General features: G+C 34.3%; 1 protein-coding gene across 10 annotated transcripts in view; it reads right to left on the reverse strand.

Moving 5' to 3' along the window:
* Window positions 1–19,266, reverse strand: part of DMD (dystrophin) — a 1,245,415-nt gene that overhangs the window by 722,376 nt on the left and 503,773 nt on the right. For all 10 annotated transcript variants that reach the window (XM_082770266.1, XM_082770264.1, XM_082770258.1 and 7 more), the window contains 3 exons: window positions 13,706–13,793; window positions 6,489–6,730; window positions 4,798–4,978 (listed from right to left, as the gene is read on the reverse strand). In XM_082770266.1, coding sequence (XP_082626392.1) covers window positions 4,798–4,978; window positions 6,489–6,730; window positions 13,706–13,793 — 511 coding nt within the window. The remainder of the gene's footprint in view (window positions 1–4,797; window positions 4,979–6,488; window positions 6,731–13,705; window positions 13,794–19,266) is intronic.

Raw genomic sequence — 19,266 nt, forward strand, 5'->3', positions numbered from 1 at the left:
TTTGATGTAATGATTCACTTCTATAAATACCAATTTTCTCCTTTAAATTAAAAAACATTTTTTCTGATGTCAGGCAGCTATATACAAGAACTGCTATTTTCAATAGTAGTGAGGAACATCACAGAACAGGTCAAAACATAAGATTTGCTGTTATAGCAAACTCCAGCACACTGCACAAAACTCTTGCCCTGAAAGTTTGCCAATAATAACTTTAGAATCATTAAAACATTGACAACATTTTTTTTTTCCATTTTTAGCTAATGCAGTTCTCTACTATTTGCAGGAAGGACTAAGAGTTCAAGCAGGATTTTAGATGTCAATTTTATCAAGTTAGTGGCTTTCCAATTTGGCTACTAAATATTATATTTTAAAAGCGCTTTAAAGTTCAGTGAAACAATAGTTTTCCTATTTCACTTTTCCAGATTACTAGTAATGAAATATTACTTTTCAATAACTTTTTCTGAGATAGATTTTACTTTTAATGATGTATCAGCATTTTCCTCCACAAGAAAGCATCTTAACGTATTTTAGGATAACAATTGCCTATACTGTTCTTGCAACTTGTGGATGTCAATCATGAGAATTCAGTCAAACTCCTGCAGTGGAATCCTTGTTACCTAATTTTATCTGTCTAAAATCTAACACATTTTTGGTCTCACTATAGGCAGTGTTTCTAAATTCCCCATGCTCATAGCATACACACACATCCAGACCTATTTATTATTATTCTAAACTTTGTTTTGCCACAATAATATTTGTGGATCGAAGTCCAAATGATGAGCATAAAGTATTAATATCGATTCTGAAATATATATATATATATATATATATATATATATAAAGATATAGCAAGTCCTCAACCCAAACTGTAACTAAACTAGGCTTTCCATTTTTCTGTGTGTGTGAATGGATTTTCTGTTTGTTTGTTTTTTTCCTGAAACAGAAATGAAATGAGAATACAATTATCTCAACAATACCAAATCACACTGGATATATTACAATGTCCATCTCCTGTCCATCAGGAGAAATCCCACTGTTCATTGCACCACTGTGAAAGAAGAAAGGCAATGAATACAACCTATGAGATCATTTCAATAGAGACTTATTGCCTGGAACAAATGGTCTAGATAAAATTGCATGCATTTCCCATAAAAATCTCCTCAGTATCAACTGCAGTGTTTATAACTATATTATATTCTGTTGTGTGTTTTTTTTTTTTTTTTTACAAAAATTTGTTTCACTTATTTTGTAATACCCATCTCTGAAGCTATTCATCAGTCTTTATATTAGTGATTTCATGAAAGTTGTGATTCCCTTCTGGCACGTCTTTCATCATGAATTTTCAAAGTGGAATCTTAAAGAATCTCATATAATACACAGCCAAGGTTCTGCAAGTACTCTAACACTTCCAATTCTCTAATTTATTCACCTCTTCAAAGAAACAGAAGGAAGCCCTCTCCAGTTCTACAAGATATAATGTAACAATACATATATATATATTTCTATGTATATATATATATACAAAATTTGTATGTGGTTTTATTTCCCGTCCTTAAAAAAAAATTATTTTTACTCTGGAGCAAAATGAAAATGTGAAGTACATAGTAAAGGACATTATCCCATGCAGGCTCATAAAAACATTTGAGAAAATGAGATATCTTTAATATTTTATTTATCTACTGTGAAGCATAAAGAAGCTGCTAAACACTCATGAACCTTAAAACTAAACCAAACCTTAAAAAAAAAAGAAAAAAAAAAAGAGGGAGACAATCTTCTAGAACTAGAGAAAACTGTTTTTTTTGCCAGAAATAATTCCCTGTAAGCAAACCAGAACAGATTATCTAAATACTCTTATTTGACAGAAAGATAATGGAGTAAAGTAACATAAAACAAAACAAAACAAAAAACACTAATGATGAATCAAAAATTTAGAATCAAGAATTTATGCAAACAAGAAGCTGAAATACCCAAAATGCAATTCCAGCATTTTCTATTAAACTAAGACTACAGTAAAGACATGGGATACAGTCTTTTCTCGGTTCAGTAGTAAATAGTCATGGAAACTAATAGAAAACACTCAGGACTTTTTGAAATTTTCTAAGGTTCAACTTCTAGTTTTTTGTTTGTTTGCTTGGTTGGTTGCTTGTTTTTTTGTGTTTTGTTTTTTACATTGTTTGATTCCTAAGACCTTCCTGAAATGGGATTATAAATAATGCATGACCATCATGGTCATTCATATCTAAAGCAGAGCTATCTAATGAAGTTAGCACTTTGAAAAAACTGTTTTTAAAATTTCTGAAGAAAAATAAAGAGCAAGCAACATCATTATCTGATGTTATCATATGGAGAGCTGGACGATCACCAACTGCATGAAGTTTAACAAGAGCAAATTCCGGGTACTGCACCTGGGCAGCCCTGGCTATACATACAGACTGGGCGATGAGACACTGGAAAGCAGGCCTGCAGAGAGGGATCTGGGGATTATGGTTGACCGCAAGCTGAATATGAGCCAGCAGTGTGCCTTGGCAGCCAGTAGGGCCAACCACATCCTGGGGTGCATCAAGCATGGCATTGCTAGTCAGTTGAGGGAAGTGATTGTCCTGCTCTACTCTGCGCTGGTGCGGCGTCACCTCGAGTACTGTGTGCAGTTCTGGGCATCACAGTACAAAAAGGATGTAAAACAGTTGGAGTGTCCAGAGGAGGGCTATGAAGATGGTGAAGGGACTAGAGGGGACGATGTATGAGGAGCGGCTGAGGTCACTTGGCCTGTTCAGCCTGGAAAAGAGGAGGCTGAGGGGAGAACCTCATCATGGTCTACAGCTTCCTTGTGAGAGGGAGTGGACGTGCAGGTGCCAATCTATTCTCTTTAGTGACCAGTGATAGGACCCACAGGAATGGTGTTAAGCTGAGGCAGGGGAGGTTTAGGCTAGACATTAGGAAGAGTTTCTTCACCGAGAGGATTGTCGCACACTGGATCAGGCTCCCCAAGGAAGTAGTTGCTGCACCAAGCCTGTTGGAGTTGGACTGTGCACTTAGTCACATTGTCTAAGATTTTGGGTAGACCAGTGTGTTGCCAGGAGTTGGACTCAATGATCCTTATGGGTTCCTTTCAACTCGGGATATTCTTTGATTCTGTGATCTCACCAAAAGTATCATTACAGACATATACCGTATTAAATAAAACAGTCTCATCTTGACAGCTAAACCATTTTAGATGAAAGTCTTGTGATGCAGAACAGCCACATAAAATAAGAACAAGAGACCATGGTTCTGTAAAATATTCATCCAGGGCCTTCTGTGATCTATCAGTTTAGGACATTTAACCCAGCCTGTTCAGTGCTGCCACTGAAGGACATCTACTTCTGCAGCTGGACAGCAAATGGGAGCATATTGCAGCACAGGAGTGGGAACAAATAGCTACTGCCAAGAAAAACTTAAGCAAAACCCCTGCTTTGTGATAGTGTAAGTCAGGCAATGCACACTATTTCTCTTACAGGAATAACCATCTGATAAGTTCGTGAGGTCTTGCTGTAGTAAAATCAGGTGACGAAAAAACAGCAATTACACAAAATGACGTCTTGAATAAATCATTAGGAAGCTAATATTTTCCATATTTTCCTGTTGGCAGAATGGTAAATAATTTCAATATGTAACACATAATTTCAATATGTAACACAGTAACAAAATGGATAATATTTAACTATTGCTATTATAACTATTATTATTATTATTATAACTATTGCATTAGCAATAGTTAAATATTATCCATTTCATGGCCATCTTCAGTGTTACGAATAAATTTACAGTCCTTAATACTAAATTTTTACAAATTGTTCTTTCATCACATGGTGTTGCATACTTGTATTTAATTTTCTCAGTTCCCTTATGCATAATCAGCTCTTCAGTTTGTGTGTGTGCATGTGTGAAATAACTACAGCAGCACAACAATAAGGAATCATTCCAAACATCTCCAACAAACTCAGGAGGAATACTATAAAGATCCACTAGAAGGAGCTAGCACTATGTCTAATTTCAAAACAGTACAATCATTGGTTTGAGGGGAAAATAATTTATTTGCTATTGAGAAAATTTAAGCTTATATTTTTATCTGATACCTTTCTTTTAATTTTATAATTAATACAGAAAGTAGTTACTGGCATGCTAAGTTTCAGGAATACATTGGAAAAAAGGTATTTATTATCAGTAATAAAGTCACCTTCATTTTTTGTACAGCATCTTCTCCCTTTTAAAAATCCCTTTTATTACAAATACTTCAAATAATCTTATAACTACCAAACATATTCTACGTTAAAGAAAAGGAGCAGTTCACCACATGGTGAAAAAATAGATACCCTAAAACAGCTACTCTTTTTAATGAGTTTTATGGAGTTACATTTCTATTCCAGACAAGTTTAGTGAAGATTTATTACTGAAATTAAACTCTCCTCTCTATTGACAGAGATAGAAGCAGCTCGGTCTCATAATCCAACTAAATAAAGCTTTATGTTGCCAAAACATACCACTAAATCTGTCCAAATACGTGCTATAAAGAGTAAATCTAATGGGAGAACTACACTAACTATAACCTTTATTTCAGAAGTTTTCCTTGTTTTCCTATTAATATTGTATGAATGATGTACTGATAATATCTAAAAGGCTAATTCAATTGCAAAAAGATCATCTAAATCGTACTACTGTTTTAGTGTAACAAAAGCAAATACAAAAGGAAAGAAAAATGTACACGCCTATTCTTTGCATGTTAGTCAGGCAAACTGACCTTTTGTTGTGAATACTTACTGGTCTGTAACTGCTTTTCTCTGGTATGCATGTCAGCAAGTATTTGTTTGAAATGGCTGGTAAAAGCAGCAAGGTCAGCATCCAAAAACATTGGGCCTTGTTCTTTGTCTTTCAGTGCCTGACTTTGAGCCTTTAGCTGTTCAATTTGAGGCTGAAGGGTTGACATTCTGATGATTTCGTCCTGCATGTTTGGATTAAAAAAAAAAAAAATCAAGATAAAGCTGTTCTCGAAATCACTAGTGCCATGAAATCACCATTTCACTGCACACTACAAAATTGTTTGTTTTGTTTCCAACTACATCAGTAATAGTAAGCACAAATCTCAGCAATATTTTACTTTCGCATGGCATTAACACTTTAGAAGTGTAATGCTCAAAGAAAATGAGATAGATTGTACATTCAAACTCCATGCCTGAGGAACATCCCTTTCATGTGGAGACAGGAAGATAAAAACTCCACATTTCCCACAGTCCTGGACCCATCTCCATTAGATCACCTAGAATTCCAAAAGCCCCACAGTAACACATTCTAGGTTCAGATTCTGCTATTATGCCTTCTGGAGACCTTAAACAGATTTTAACTCTAGCAACTTCTAAGTAAAAAGAAAAAAAAAGAAAGTTAGCATCTTTGGGTAAGTTAAATGTTCTGTTTGTAGCAGAGCTTCTCTAACAGAAGCTTTCTGCAAGAAAACCAGAGAACCCCTCTAAGCACAATGCCAGCTTGGAAACATGTGAAAATAGAAATAATAGCATGAAGAGATCTCTAAATGTGTTTTTCAAACAATTGTTTAGTTTGAGAGCTTCCAAAACCAGAGATTTGATAGAGAAAAAACTTGTACAAGCATGCCATGAAATTTATAATGCATAACTACATTTCAATTTACAAAACGGATTCATGTCAAACAGTATTAGCTAGGAAGTGAGTGCATATATAAGAAGCTCTCCACATTTAAACTATTCCTCAGAGGTTGACCAAACTTCTAAAATTGGTAATGTACTTATGCCCCCTTCAAAAGTCTCCATATGCTAGTTCAAAACAAAAATACACAGCAAAGAGTGACTGTCACGACACAACCCCTGCCCACAGAGTTGTTCACAGCAAGAAAGATGGGCAAATTTCTACAATGGTGCAGCACACAATGGAAAACATTTATATAGAATTATGATTGAATGTGTGTGACCGTTTTTGTACAAACACCTGGAATTCTGTCATATGATGACAAAAGAATATTCCTCCTTTCAACTACCCAATCAACCCTGCACCAAAACGCAGAGCATGTAACAAGTAAAGTGGTTTGCAGTGGCAGGATTTTGGACTTGACAATGAAGACAATTTTAAGGCCCAGATCCTTACAGCCAGAGATAACAAGCAACAGTTTCTTAATGAAGAACCAAAGAAATAGATCCTTGCAGGAAAAAAAGAAAGAGTTTAGGAGCTTCATTCCCTAACTTTAGGGATGTAAATATTTTAAAATAACTAAATATTTAGGACAGAACTTTAAATACCCACATACTAGGTTCTATAGCCTTGTCATTTACCATTCCTTCCCTTCCTTGAATAAGTATTTTAAATGATTTTCTTGGAAACATAAGGAGTCCAATTTCCACTTTTATATTCAAATATTGTGGGTGACAATGTGGCCACCTGTTGGTAAAACAGGAAGTACAATATAATAAAATAGAATTTCTAACCTTGCATTTTTCCAGCTGAGCTTTTACTGTATCAGGGTCTGTTGCTGGTGTTGGTTGTGCTTTCAGCCAGTTTTCTGCAGTAATTGCTGTCTGCTCCAGTCGCTGCAGCTGGCCGTAGAAGTCAATGATGTTATTCTGGTACTCCAGCCATGCCAGCCTTTCACTCAGCAACTGACAGAACTCAATCCAGCGACTCTTCAGCTGCTCTGAGGCTTGTCGAATGCTGTCAGCATTCAGACCCTCTAGAAAGAATACAGAAGAAGAAGCTCAACACTTAAAGATAAATAAGTCACAAAGAAGTAAATTAATTTCAAAATACTCTAACAATTCAGTTTCTCCATCTGAGAGCTAATAAACCCAAATAATGATTTATCGTCCTGAACATACAGATGCTACATATCAGCAGAGGAAAAAGTTTAAAAACTGCTTTAAGTTGCTGTCAGGGTTTTTTGTTTTGTTTTGTTTTGCTATGGGAATTAATTATAAAGTGCATTAAGGTAAAAGAATGGGAATAAAACACAGTGGAGATAAAATACATAAAGCTAATTACCAGTGCTGTAGGAAATAACAAAATGCCTTATAGTTGGATTTTGAAAGCTCTGTCTGGATGTCAACTAGATTTTAACATGTAAGATTGTTGTGTGTGGTTTTTGTTTGTTTTGCTTTTGTTTTTTAATTTCAAATGAATGGAAATTAGGTTCCACAGTTATTTTGATGTTTGTAGTAATCCAACCCTCAAGTTTTGCATTATGTGCTAGTCTAGAAATACCATAAGCGTTAAAGAATAATCATACTGATCAGATCAAAGCACAGTGTAGGCAAGTACCCTGTCTCCAACAGTGGCCATCAGTAGACATCAAGCAAAGAAAGACTCAGAGTCAAGAAACTGTATGTGACATTTCTTTATGATTATTTTCATTCAGGATTTAGTTCATCTACTATAGTTTGCCTGTTTCTGTCTATTGTTCAGTTATCGGTCTTAAATTACAGTTCACAAAAGAAAACTGACTTAGGTTATTAAAGAAAAGGCAAATATTTAGAACTATTTAATGGAAAAATATGTATTATATAATTAGTGAAGAGTGTCAGGCATATCAAGAATGAGCAAAGGAATCTTTCAAGAACATTTATAATTATTTTGAAAGCTGAACTTAGATTGAATTCAAAATAATATTAACGTATTAATATTAATATTACAATTAATTAATAATTTATAAACTCATTTATTTTTCAGGGGAATTTTAATTGTGGTCCATAATCATGTTTTTACTGGGATAACATAAACATAGCAATAGAGCTGATACCGATTTCAAAATTAATAAACTTCTCGATCACATATGTATTTAAGGACATTTTTAATAGCATCATCATTAGGACATACATCAGTTAACCAGTAAAATAAAAACTATGCTTTTATCAAAATAAACAGATTTCGGGAGGTTTTGTATTTCTTAAAACTGTGTTTAAATGCAAATAAAACAAAAAATTTCCCTGTGATTTTTCATATACTATTGACATAGTTTAACTTGGCTATATACTGTACTCCTAATCTGCAGGAAAAATTCCTTATCAGGGATACAAAATTGTGAAGTTAATGTGCAATTGTTGAGTGTAGGATTAAGAAAATGAGCCTCAATTATGGCTAAAAGCCTTATTTAAAATAGTACTGAAAACTAATTGTAACATTTTTTCTAAGGAATGGCCATAATCTATATGGTAAATCACACTAAACAATAATCCAGGATCACATCCGCTGTGGAGTCCATAGTTCTGGGTAAACGCTATTCTGAATTCAGTTTGGGATTATTTCATTCAGTGTCACGTTGAAACAGATGATTCTGCAGTACGTGGCAGCAGATCACTGGACATATTCTGTTCCTAGGATATTGTTCTAGCCAAGCAAATTTTACATCACTACAAAAAGTAAAAGCAATAATGCAGAAAAATAAGAAGCCCAGGACTACTGGGACATAATGGCAACTATGGTGGATGCATCAGCTGCATGCTGCACTCTATAAAATGGATGGTACAGTTTAATGACTGAGCAAGGGTATAAAATGAAACTTAAGTTTAAAGAGGTAAACAGTATTTTGACACATCTTAATAGAAGCCATCAGTGGTCAGGTCTTTTTGTGTTTTTTCCATTTGGAGATGTTGTTCCAGAACTACTTCGCTTTCTTAAAGTGTAATGTCTAATATGCAGCAACATGTGAAGAGGCAGCATAAACCTGAATGACAAAGCATGTCCGTGCAGCAACAAAGTTGACCAGGCACATAGGTAATGAATCTTACCAACAGCAAAACAAAACACACATATAGAAGACAAGCCTTTAACTATGTTATATTTCAACAATTGCTTCTGTCCTGTTGTAACTTTGGTTATAAAAATGCTGCATACTCTTTAGAGAGAGCAGACATCCCTGACACTGTGCTCATGATCACCTCTGAACATTTAAGACACTGCCTATGACTTTGGCAGAGAAGGATGGTGCACTAAGATCACTTTTATTTATATTCCTCCTCTCTTTTCTTTTCAGCTTTCACAGTCTCCAAAGTACCCTTAGGCAAGATTACGATTACCAGGGGAAGTGCAGTCATGGACTCTCCATACATAATAATACTTTTCCCTGTAATATTTTTTTCAAGGATTCACAGTGGACTGCATTTCTGATGAAAATCTAGATTCACCGGATCCTCTTTTCTTCCTTTCACTGCTGTGTTCCTCGTAATGGAACATGCATGTGAAAATACAAAATATAATTCAATTTTCTTCAATTCTTTAATATCTAAACTTTCAATCTAAATGTGATTCTAGAAGTGCTGATGAACAGAGAAATGCTTTTGCTATTCATGTAACTGAAGTAGGAGTACAAGACTGGAGTGTGGAGAAACATGTTTGGTAAAAGAATAGAGAGGTACACCTCCATTAGACAGCGTAACATGCTGAAGTGAAGAGCCATCTGAAAATCTCCATGGGATGCTCTTTTAAAACTCTCAAAATTCACAGGCAGCTCAGGCAACACAATGTTATCTATCAAATGTCAGAATAACATTTTGAGAAGGATGGAGAAAATGGACATTACTTGTGCTGAAATAGTGATTTCTTCATTATCTTTACCAACTTTAGCAACCCTCAGCCTTCATTCATGATGGTAACATGAATACCCTCATTATGTTTCATGTGTGGCAACAAGACATAACAAAAATTGAGAATCAGGAGAAGGAACACACTGGTAAAACACTATTATTTTAGGAATAATGTTTTATATAATAATAATATTATTTAGGAATAATATTTTCATGTTTCATAATCATGAAGAGCTGATATAATCAGTGAATAAATAGATCTGTTTCTAGAGGAAACAGATCACTACCTGAAGTAGAATCACTCATTTTATTATCATGTGTACTGTGCAAAACAAATTGTGCCTGAGTATTTTTAATTGTGCAACACCTTACTTGGAAGCACTTTGGAATTACCACTTAATATAAAGCAATATGTGTATTTAACATTTGCTATGGATCTGTGATAGAATAATGCAATATTATCTGTGTTTTTATAACTTTTGACTCATAAGCATATGTGAAATGGTAACTCACAATGAAATAAGATATTATGTGTCTTTCTTCAATCTGTGGTACCTAACCATTATGAATTTTATCACAACAAATTCATTTGTATTCATTTCAATGGTGCTTATCAACATTCTCAGTATTCATCTCAATGCCCTATTTTATTCTAAATCACTACAATAGTCAAGAGTCCTCTCAAACTGCTAAACTGTTTTCCTCATCCATCAGAGAATTTGTTATTCTATTTTAGAATAGCATTTTAGAGTACAATATCAGATTATTATTTTTTTCCTAAAATGGAAAACAGGAGATACAAGTTTTCATTGACTGTAATCATCAAGCTTCTTAACAGCATGGGCAAGGAGAGGGAGAGTACAGCCCATGTAGAAGATGGGTGACTGGGTAAGAGTAAGGCAACAGTGATTTTTCTGTGGTAAGAAAAGTCCTTCAAATGGTACTAACCTATAGATACACTGCTTACAAACTTAAGAACACATGCACTGTGTGAAATCAAAGCTCCTTCTGCTCAGAATACTTTTGCTGACAATGGCTGAAAGCATAAGGCAGGTATGCTGCTCTATATAAATACACTTCCTCAGATTATTTTCCTCAGTGCTACAAAACAAATAAATGAGACTCCAAATAAATAAACCCGATTCTCTCTGGAATTTGAATCCTGTTTTGTTTGTTTTTTTTTTTTACTTATTCCCCCTCCTACCACAGTAAACAATAAAAAGCAAGAAAATAAATATATTATATTTAGCAATGAAATTCACCACCATTATGAATTTTTCTCTTACAATCCAACAGATCACTTCATGTTTTCATACTCCTCATGTTACATTAGTACATTCAGAAACTTTTTATTTTTTCTTTTCTTTTTTTCTTTTTACTTCTTTCTTTATTATTATTTTTTTTAAGAGCAAAGAGAAAGCACACCTTACATGTAAGCAAAGCCAAAAAGACAGTGTTAGTATGACTGGAATCTTCTTAGGACTCCAATCATTTTTAGTCCAGATCTAGTTGACATATAGTAAATAAAAATTAGCAATGCAGTTAAATTGTTATCAGTTGCCTTTACAACTTATCTTCATCTTAAATCTGTTTGCCTTGGGTGGTCTTTTAATTAGAGATTACACTGCAATACTGTAATATGCATGACAACCATCAACTACATCACTGAATGATTTCCCTAAAGAAAGTACCACACAGAATAATGATAGGAGCACTATCATGTGAGGTTTGTAAATTATAATTGTGGAACTTTAATAAGGTTCTTCATTCACGATAACAGAGTACATGTTCCCTCCACCAGATGCTAAACTATGTGTCTCCCAAAGAGGCACTTTTAATTCCACTTTTTTCCCATGTTGTGGAAAAGAGTTCCAGCATTAGAAGAGGCAGGTATGTAGTCAGTCTGCTCTGACGAACCTTATTTTGGAGATTCTGCAACAAAACTCTACTGTGATATAATCTTTCCTCTTATTCATAATGAACACAGAAATCAACAGAAAAATAATAAAGAGATGAAGACTGTATGTCCCAAACAAATTTTGACAAACCACACATAGACTAGAGAAACTTAGTTGAATCACTGTGTAAAATATAAAGCCCCTTAAGTTTATTACAGTATAAGGTGTAGGTTTAATGGTGAGATATTTTTTTTACACACCTTTTAGTTCAGTATCATTTTACAGATAATCTAATTGCAATTTCATTTGAGCATAACGATTTGGATGTAAAGACAAACAGAAAATGTGTTGTTTGTAGAAGTACCAAGGCTGAACCCTGTGGTTAACTTCCTCTGTGCTCAACACAATTTTGAACACCTAGCAACCTATGTCATTTACAAAATTCTTTTTAAAAATCATTTTACAGTTCTTCTCAAGTAATGTTAAATTAATTCCACTCTCTGGTGCTCTCACCTGGTGGTGATCACTGCATTATTTAACCATTTCAAAATACTATCCTTCAAATTGCGTTTGCAGTAGTGGAGTAGCTGATAGTCCCAGAAACAATTTAGGCCAGAGGAACTGTATCTCTTTTCAAAGGAATTGTTTCTCCCCTAAAATCATCACAAAAAAAGGATCTTCATTCATACAGACACCTAACCTGTCACCCTTGCCAGAATATTCTTACTACCAAGGCTACTATGATGTATGGCATGATACAGAGTTCAAAGCAATTGTCAGGAAACAAAATCATGCTGGCTTAACTAGACTACCATACTAGTTTACATCCTAACTGAAATACATGCTTTCTGAAAAGAGATTTGTGAGATGCTTGAAATAATTATATGCACAGCTATCCACAGTTCAGATCACAATACTGATAAGCTACAAATAAACATAAAGGACTGAAGGAGAAAAAAAGAGAACCTTGTGAACATGACAATATTTCGGATACTTAATCTAATGAAGCTGAAACTGGAATTCCTGAGCTGTGAGCCTGCAAATGGCCAAAGAAATAAAACCTGTACAGCCCGTTCTCCCCAGCAGAAATCACATCAAAAAAGACAGAGCCTTTGCTTGTTTGTTTGTTTTTTATGATCAGCCACGGAAAACAGCCATAGGATTTAAAAGAGGGTGCAAGAGAGGGTGCATACTAGACACGCAGACCAGACTCCCTTCCTTCAGATTATTCACTGAGCCTGAGACGGGAACCCTTGCAACAGTTGTTACAGTAATTGTAATTAAATATGCCCAGAACACAAGGATTCCCATTTTTATAAAGTATTACAACTCCATACTTAAGCAAGATAATCTTAGGATTCAAATTTGCTTTGCTTACCATTTCAGTCCTAGCAATTAAATTCTTATTAAATTCTTGATTCTTTAATAAAACAATTTAATGTAAAATACATGTTGTGAAGCTCAGTGTCAACATCTGCATTTTTGGTAGGCCTATCAGTATGACAGATAGTGCCCATGTTTAATATTTTATTGCAAAATTAGAAATTCTTTAATATCAAGGACAATGACATCACAGACTTTACTTTCACCTATCTTTCTGTTGGGTTTTCTATTTTTCCTTTAAAAATAGTCAGAGGTTCAAAAATGAAATAATATATTTTTTTGGAACATTCAATGGTAAAAAATAAAAAAACTTGCAACTAATTTTCTTTTCAACGATTTTTTATAAGCTTTGATATTTATTATCTTTGAATTGCCAAATGCCAAAAAAATCTCTTCCAAAATCCATTAAAAATTATATTTTATATAATTCAGAACATTACAGCAATGTATATAATAAAATATACAGCATATTATAAGAAAAGTCAGAAAACACTTCTTTCAAACTGTTCAGAGTAATGCTGTCAGTTTTCTAACTGATGAACGAATGTATCTTCGAAAGCTTAGCATACTCAGAAAACAAGATTACAACTTTAGTCCCTATACAGACCAGATTATTAATATACAGTTCATTTTACACACATTTATTTTCATGATACTGAAGTTCTAAGATTCTGTTCTCTTTACTAATTAAAAGATTTAACATTCAGAAATAATAAAAGAAATATAATGCAATTTACTTTACTGTTCCATTTAGACAGTATTTGCTAATATAATTCTTGTGATAAATATAAACCTGTGCGTTTATCAAATCCCTAAGAAGATTATCTAAATCAACTCCCATGTAATTACCATTCACCATCTGTTCCACCAGGGCCTCAGCTGATCTGCTGGCATCTTGCAGTTTTCTGTACTTCTCAGGCTTTTCTCGCTGGATGGCCTGCAGCATGACAGGAAAGGTGAGTATTTCAAAAGAGGAATTTTGAAGAAAGAAGTAATTAATCTCAGGGATGTCTTCTGATTTCTTGAGACCATTTAATCTGCCACATTTCCCTGCCAGCCTCCCAGTTTGCAACAAAACCACAAAGTATCACATATGATCAGGGAATAAGTCAGTCATAAAGTCAGATACATAAACTGAGAACCAGAACACGACAGAGCTGACAAATGGTACACATCAGTATTTTACAGACGAATAAAAGACAGACAAATTAAGAGCTATTCAAAGCCCAATATTTCAGAATAATAATATATGTTCAACAGAAATTCCTTGTGGAGGAACAGAAGATTTGCTCTTTTCTCACGTGGCTCCTATTTATAAGAATTGAGCATGCTAACTAAACCACAGTGTTTCATGGCATACCACAGTACTGAACACCAATACCATCTGATTGCTTGTTTTAGTCTTTTGTTGGCAAAAAAAACATAAATGCATATTAACGTATCTAACATATTTGTAAGCATATATAGTAGATGTCCATATATGAGCCACTAGGTACGAGTAGAGTAAACTGCAGAATTAACATAGGCTTCCACTTATGTTTTGTACCTAATACCTTTTGACCTAATACCTAATTGACCTTTCCATACTCAAAAATTTCTCACCCACATTCAGGTGTGCTCACACTAGCTAATAACAGCAGCTGCAGGCTACCTGATAATGTTTCAGGATACAGTAGGAATTGAAGTTTCTAATTTCTTTTGAGATGATAACATAGATGGAAAATAAAATTATTTTAGATCTAACAGCCCCCCAGTGTTGTCTCATAATTAACAACTTCAAGTCACATCTTCAACTTTAGACTAATTTAGTAATCTAGTTAGCTATAATTTAGAAGCTCTAAGCCAGCTCTAAAATTCCTTGTTTAGTTCAGGAGAAGCATAGGGTCACAGTTTGATACCTACAATAAAACAGATTATACATAACTCTCAGAGACCCTAACCAACATGTTTTGCCATAATTCTGAGTCTCTCCGTTTATCACAGCACATACAAAAGGACACGCCACACAAATCCTAGGTAACATATACAGGATCGTGACACAGTCCTGGCCGTAGCTTTTCAGTCTGACTGACCATACTAGGCTTACTGATCGCCTTCTTTATTTCCACAGCAAAGACACATTCTCTATGACTTGACTCTCAAGGTGAAAAGTTCATTACAACTGGAAAGAAACCTCATCTAGGTGCCTACTAATGTATTTATCAGAATAATGTTATATGCTCACATTTGAAAATCTTATTTATTATATAGATTGCTATGCCTAGGAGGAAGTAATATAAGTACTTCTCAATAAACTCTCGAAATAGCTTTTAAAGTATGATGCTTAAAACATCTTCAGTTTAAATTTCTGTACTCTGTAGTAGGGAAGATATATGATTTATTCAATAAAAAGATTATGAAATTCAAGCAATGCCAAAATATTTGAAATTGTGAGGCTTTACTTATTTAAAACTTAACCTGCTTCTGTAGCGTGCACACAAAATTATAATAACTTCCAATGAAAATAAACACTAGGATTTTAAGGTCTGAACTTTATTTTGCCTAACAGAAAACTCTGAAACATTGATAGATTATTAAGGAAGGAGGAAGACATTTCTACAAAAAGCACAAATAAAAGAATCAATTGAAGAAGCTCCCTGGAGATACTAAAAAGAGAGATTTTCAGTTAAATTCACACATCTGCCATCTACTTACAGCTGCCATTCATTTGTGCATATAGGAACGACTGAACAGCAGACATTCTAACAGTATGTCAAAGCTTCTAACAGTTCTGAAGATTTTGTATAGATTTTGTATAAAATATATAGAAAGGATATTTGGGAAAGAATTAAGGATGGAAATATTTTGAAATTGATAAACATGTTTTCCATGTTGATAAAATATCACTGGAAATTAACGAAGCTTAATCACAATAAACTGCAGATGACTGTATTAATTATTTGTAGTTTCTGTAGGTCAATAATATCTTCTACTATTGCACTGCACAATTTATTTATTTTCAAAATACCCTCTTCTCTGCAAAGTTTCAAGACTCTAGAATCTTAATTAATACTACTCTGTCTATAATGCCAGGTATAATTAGCATGATTCTAACTACAGGAAACTCAGAAGAATCATAAAAACACTAAAGTATACTGAAAATAATCTTGCTCCGTCTGTAATGCCAGATGTGCAATTATCATAACTGCAACTGTAGTGAACACAAATGAATCATAAAAAATCTGAAATACACTTAAAATAGCTTTTTAAAATATAAAAATGATTTGACATTGAAGTCTATGGCAGTGAACTGTTTGGTGTCTAGAAAAATGTGGAGAAATGTCTGCCTCTCTCCCAAAAGATGTTTACAGGTACTGATAGAAAATATAAACACTATATGTAAAGCATTCAAAAATAAACATGAAAATTTGGCACATATCAAGCACTGTCAACTGCTTTTCTCCACTTTTTTTTTTTTTTAAATGTAATCAGCATTTATCATAAAAATGAAGGGCTAACAGTAGATACAGAAAGACGCACATTTACACACAGAAAACATTATGCCAGTCATAGGAGAAAAGGCTGTCCTCTTGGTCCTCATACAAACAGAAAGTATGGGACAATTTACCTGATTTGGGGAGAAAGTTGGAAATTTACCCTGCTTGCTTAATAGCACTAATATAGTCTTGCTCTTACTCTCTACATGGCACAGTTGTCTGTTGAACCCACAAACTGTATCTTACATTTTTAAGGTCCTCAGAGGAACGATTTCCATGAGCTAATGCAAAGCACCAAGAAATAAACAGAGCAGTAGTCCCATAAACACCTCTCATTTATCCTTTTGAGTGTTTTGTCATTGCTTCCTTTACTGAAAATGACAATATTCTTCATTCAGGTTCATTAATGATACAAGTAGGCTGGGATAAGGTTGAAGAGTTTTGCAAAATTTTGAAACATTTAGGTTCTGTGCATTGCAGACAACACTTCTGATGAAAACTTGTGGTAGCTGCAAAATAATTTTACTTTACTTTTTTTTTTCTTTTTTCCCAGAACAGTGTTTATTTTTCTTTTTATATTTTTGCTCCCTGTATTATTATTAATTTTTTTTTTCAGAAAAAATGCAGAAATATAAGACAGGCTTTCATCTAATAGGGGATAAATTCTCTTTGAGGAATATTTTGTAACTAGCAATAAAGATATATAATGGCTTAGTTTTAACTGATTGAATAACACTAAAAATGCATCTTCAGCTAAATGTCAGCTGAACATGAAGAGATAAATTTCACAATATTCTGAGAGTTTTATTTGACCCTAAGATTTCAGTTGGCAGTTAATGACTCCCTAACATTGAAAATACTGACATTCCAATGAATCCAGATGTTATTCGTATCAAATCAAATCTGATTTTGTGAGCTCCGTGAATGGATGTACACTAGTAGTATTCCCTGATCTCTTGTGACTCTGGTCAACTACCCCTGTGAGCAGAAAACTGTAATATTATCATCACTGGCTCTGACAGTGATTCAGCTTTCAAATATCCAGGCCCCACTAACCATGTCTGAAGAAAGTCACTAAAAGAAAACGAAGTGAGAACTGGGAATTTGAGAATCCTAGAAGAACAAATATAATTGCCAAGGGTATCTGACATTTTCCCTTATATCAGTTTCTCATATATTTACCTTTGATCTTGAATTTCATGGGGCTGCTTCTTGTCTAACCAAAACTCATTTCAGGGAGTTTCGTTCTTAATTAACTGATGTGCAGACTCAAGTTTGACTTCTTACCAAGCAAGATTTTCTATGTAGCAATTTTTAACTTGCTGTACCTGAACCTTCATATATTTGAACTTGAAACAATGAAGGTTTATTATGGCTTAAGAGAAACAAACAAAAAGCCTGAGTCATTGTTATACCTGTTTTCAGTAAATTACATGCATTAACTTGAAAATGTTAACAGTGTGATGCAGTGTGAAGATAGCTGTGGCGTTAATGTTTGAATGTCTTCATTATTTAGGAATAATATTGTCGTCCTACAAATTTCCACAGTAACGGTGTCAAGTCTGGCTAGTTAAGGCCTTTTCTCTTGTAGCTGGGAAGGACTATACATATTTTTGGTCCTCCACAGACACAAGAATGGACTTCCTGTGCATTTCTAATATATTCAATCAATGTAACACATCTGCTAAAGGCTAATTTCCTGCCAGTATCTGAACAGCAGATGACTTAGCAAACACAGTATGTTTCATACTGCCTGCTCTTGGCTCCGTCTCCCCGAGGCCTTCTCTGAACTGGGATGGGAGCAGGCTTTTGAACTTGGTGAATCATCAATGATGGCAAAAGAGCTTCCCTTGTGGCTGTCCTTTCTGAAGCCTGTGTCCCTCCACCACACAACAGATGTACTTCCACTATGTCATATGAAAGTGACTCCAAGAAAAATGATGAGTAGGACTAAGATGCTTCGACAATAACAACAACAAAATAACCATCCAATTAGTAACCTATCTTCAAAAGAACAGTAGAAAGGAAAGTCACTAAGAAAAGGCTATGGGACTGAGTGGCTACCACAGTTAGCAACAAATGGTAAGTCTGACATCACTCAAGCATAGGTGTCCTATGCTACACCAATCTGCAATGGGAGGAAACTAAATGATAGCCACTAAGTGAAAAATGGTACTTCTGTGTGCATGTGTGCAGGGTAGCATGGATGTGTAAGTACTATGTTGGGGTATGACTGTATGTCAGTAAAATACAATCTTTTACAATTATCACTAACATATGTTTTCACTTTTGATGTTTTATCTTCTATTAAATGCCTTCTACAGCTTTACTGGAGATTATAATCTAATAAAAAAAAAACTCTTATTTTGTCATTGATTTTAGCCTAATTGTGAGGGAAATAGAAACTAAAAGAGATAACAAGTAAACAATACTGTGTGCAAATCAATGAACTGGATAATACTTCCTGCTTTGGCTATTAGTTTAACATGAGCAGATAGAGCCCAGGCCAGGACATGTTTTAAAACCTGGCGCTTCAACACCCCTCCCAACCCCCACCCCCTCTTTTATTTTCTTGGAAAGTATATAGAAAGATTTCCATGAACTGAGAACTGTTCTACACAGAATCTAGGTATTACTTGTCAATCCTACAGAGTTTACTCTATCACATGAATATGCCATCCAAATGTTTTATCCCTTAAAAAAAGCTAGAAACTTCCAGATGTAACTTGATCTTCTCAATAAAATGTTTATTTTAAAAGCAGTGATACTATATGAAATCAAAGTTAGTCTTGGTCTTTTAAAAATATTTACAATGCTAATGAGGGATATGTTAATTTCTCATATTTTTATTTAGAGTTGCTGGTTTGTGTAGACTCCCTGTGATACAAATTAGATTCTACTGCTCAGTACATTTCATTAAAAAAAGTTGGAAAT

The sequence above is a fragment of the Aythya marila genome (assembly GCF_965140915.1).
Source record: "Aythya marila genome assembly, chromosome: 1".
NCBI lineage: Eukaryota > Metazoa > Chordata > Aves > Anseriformes > Anatidae > Aythya > Aythya marila.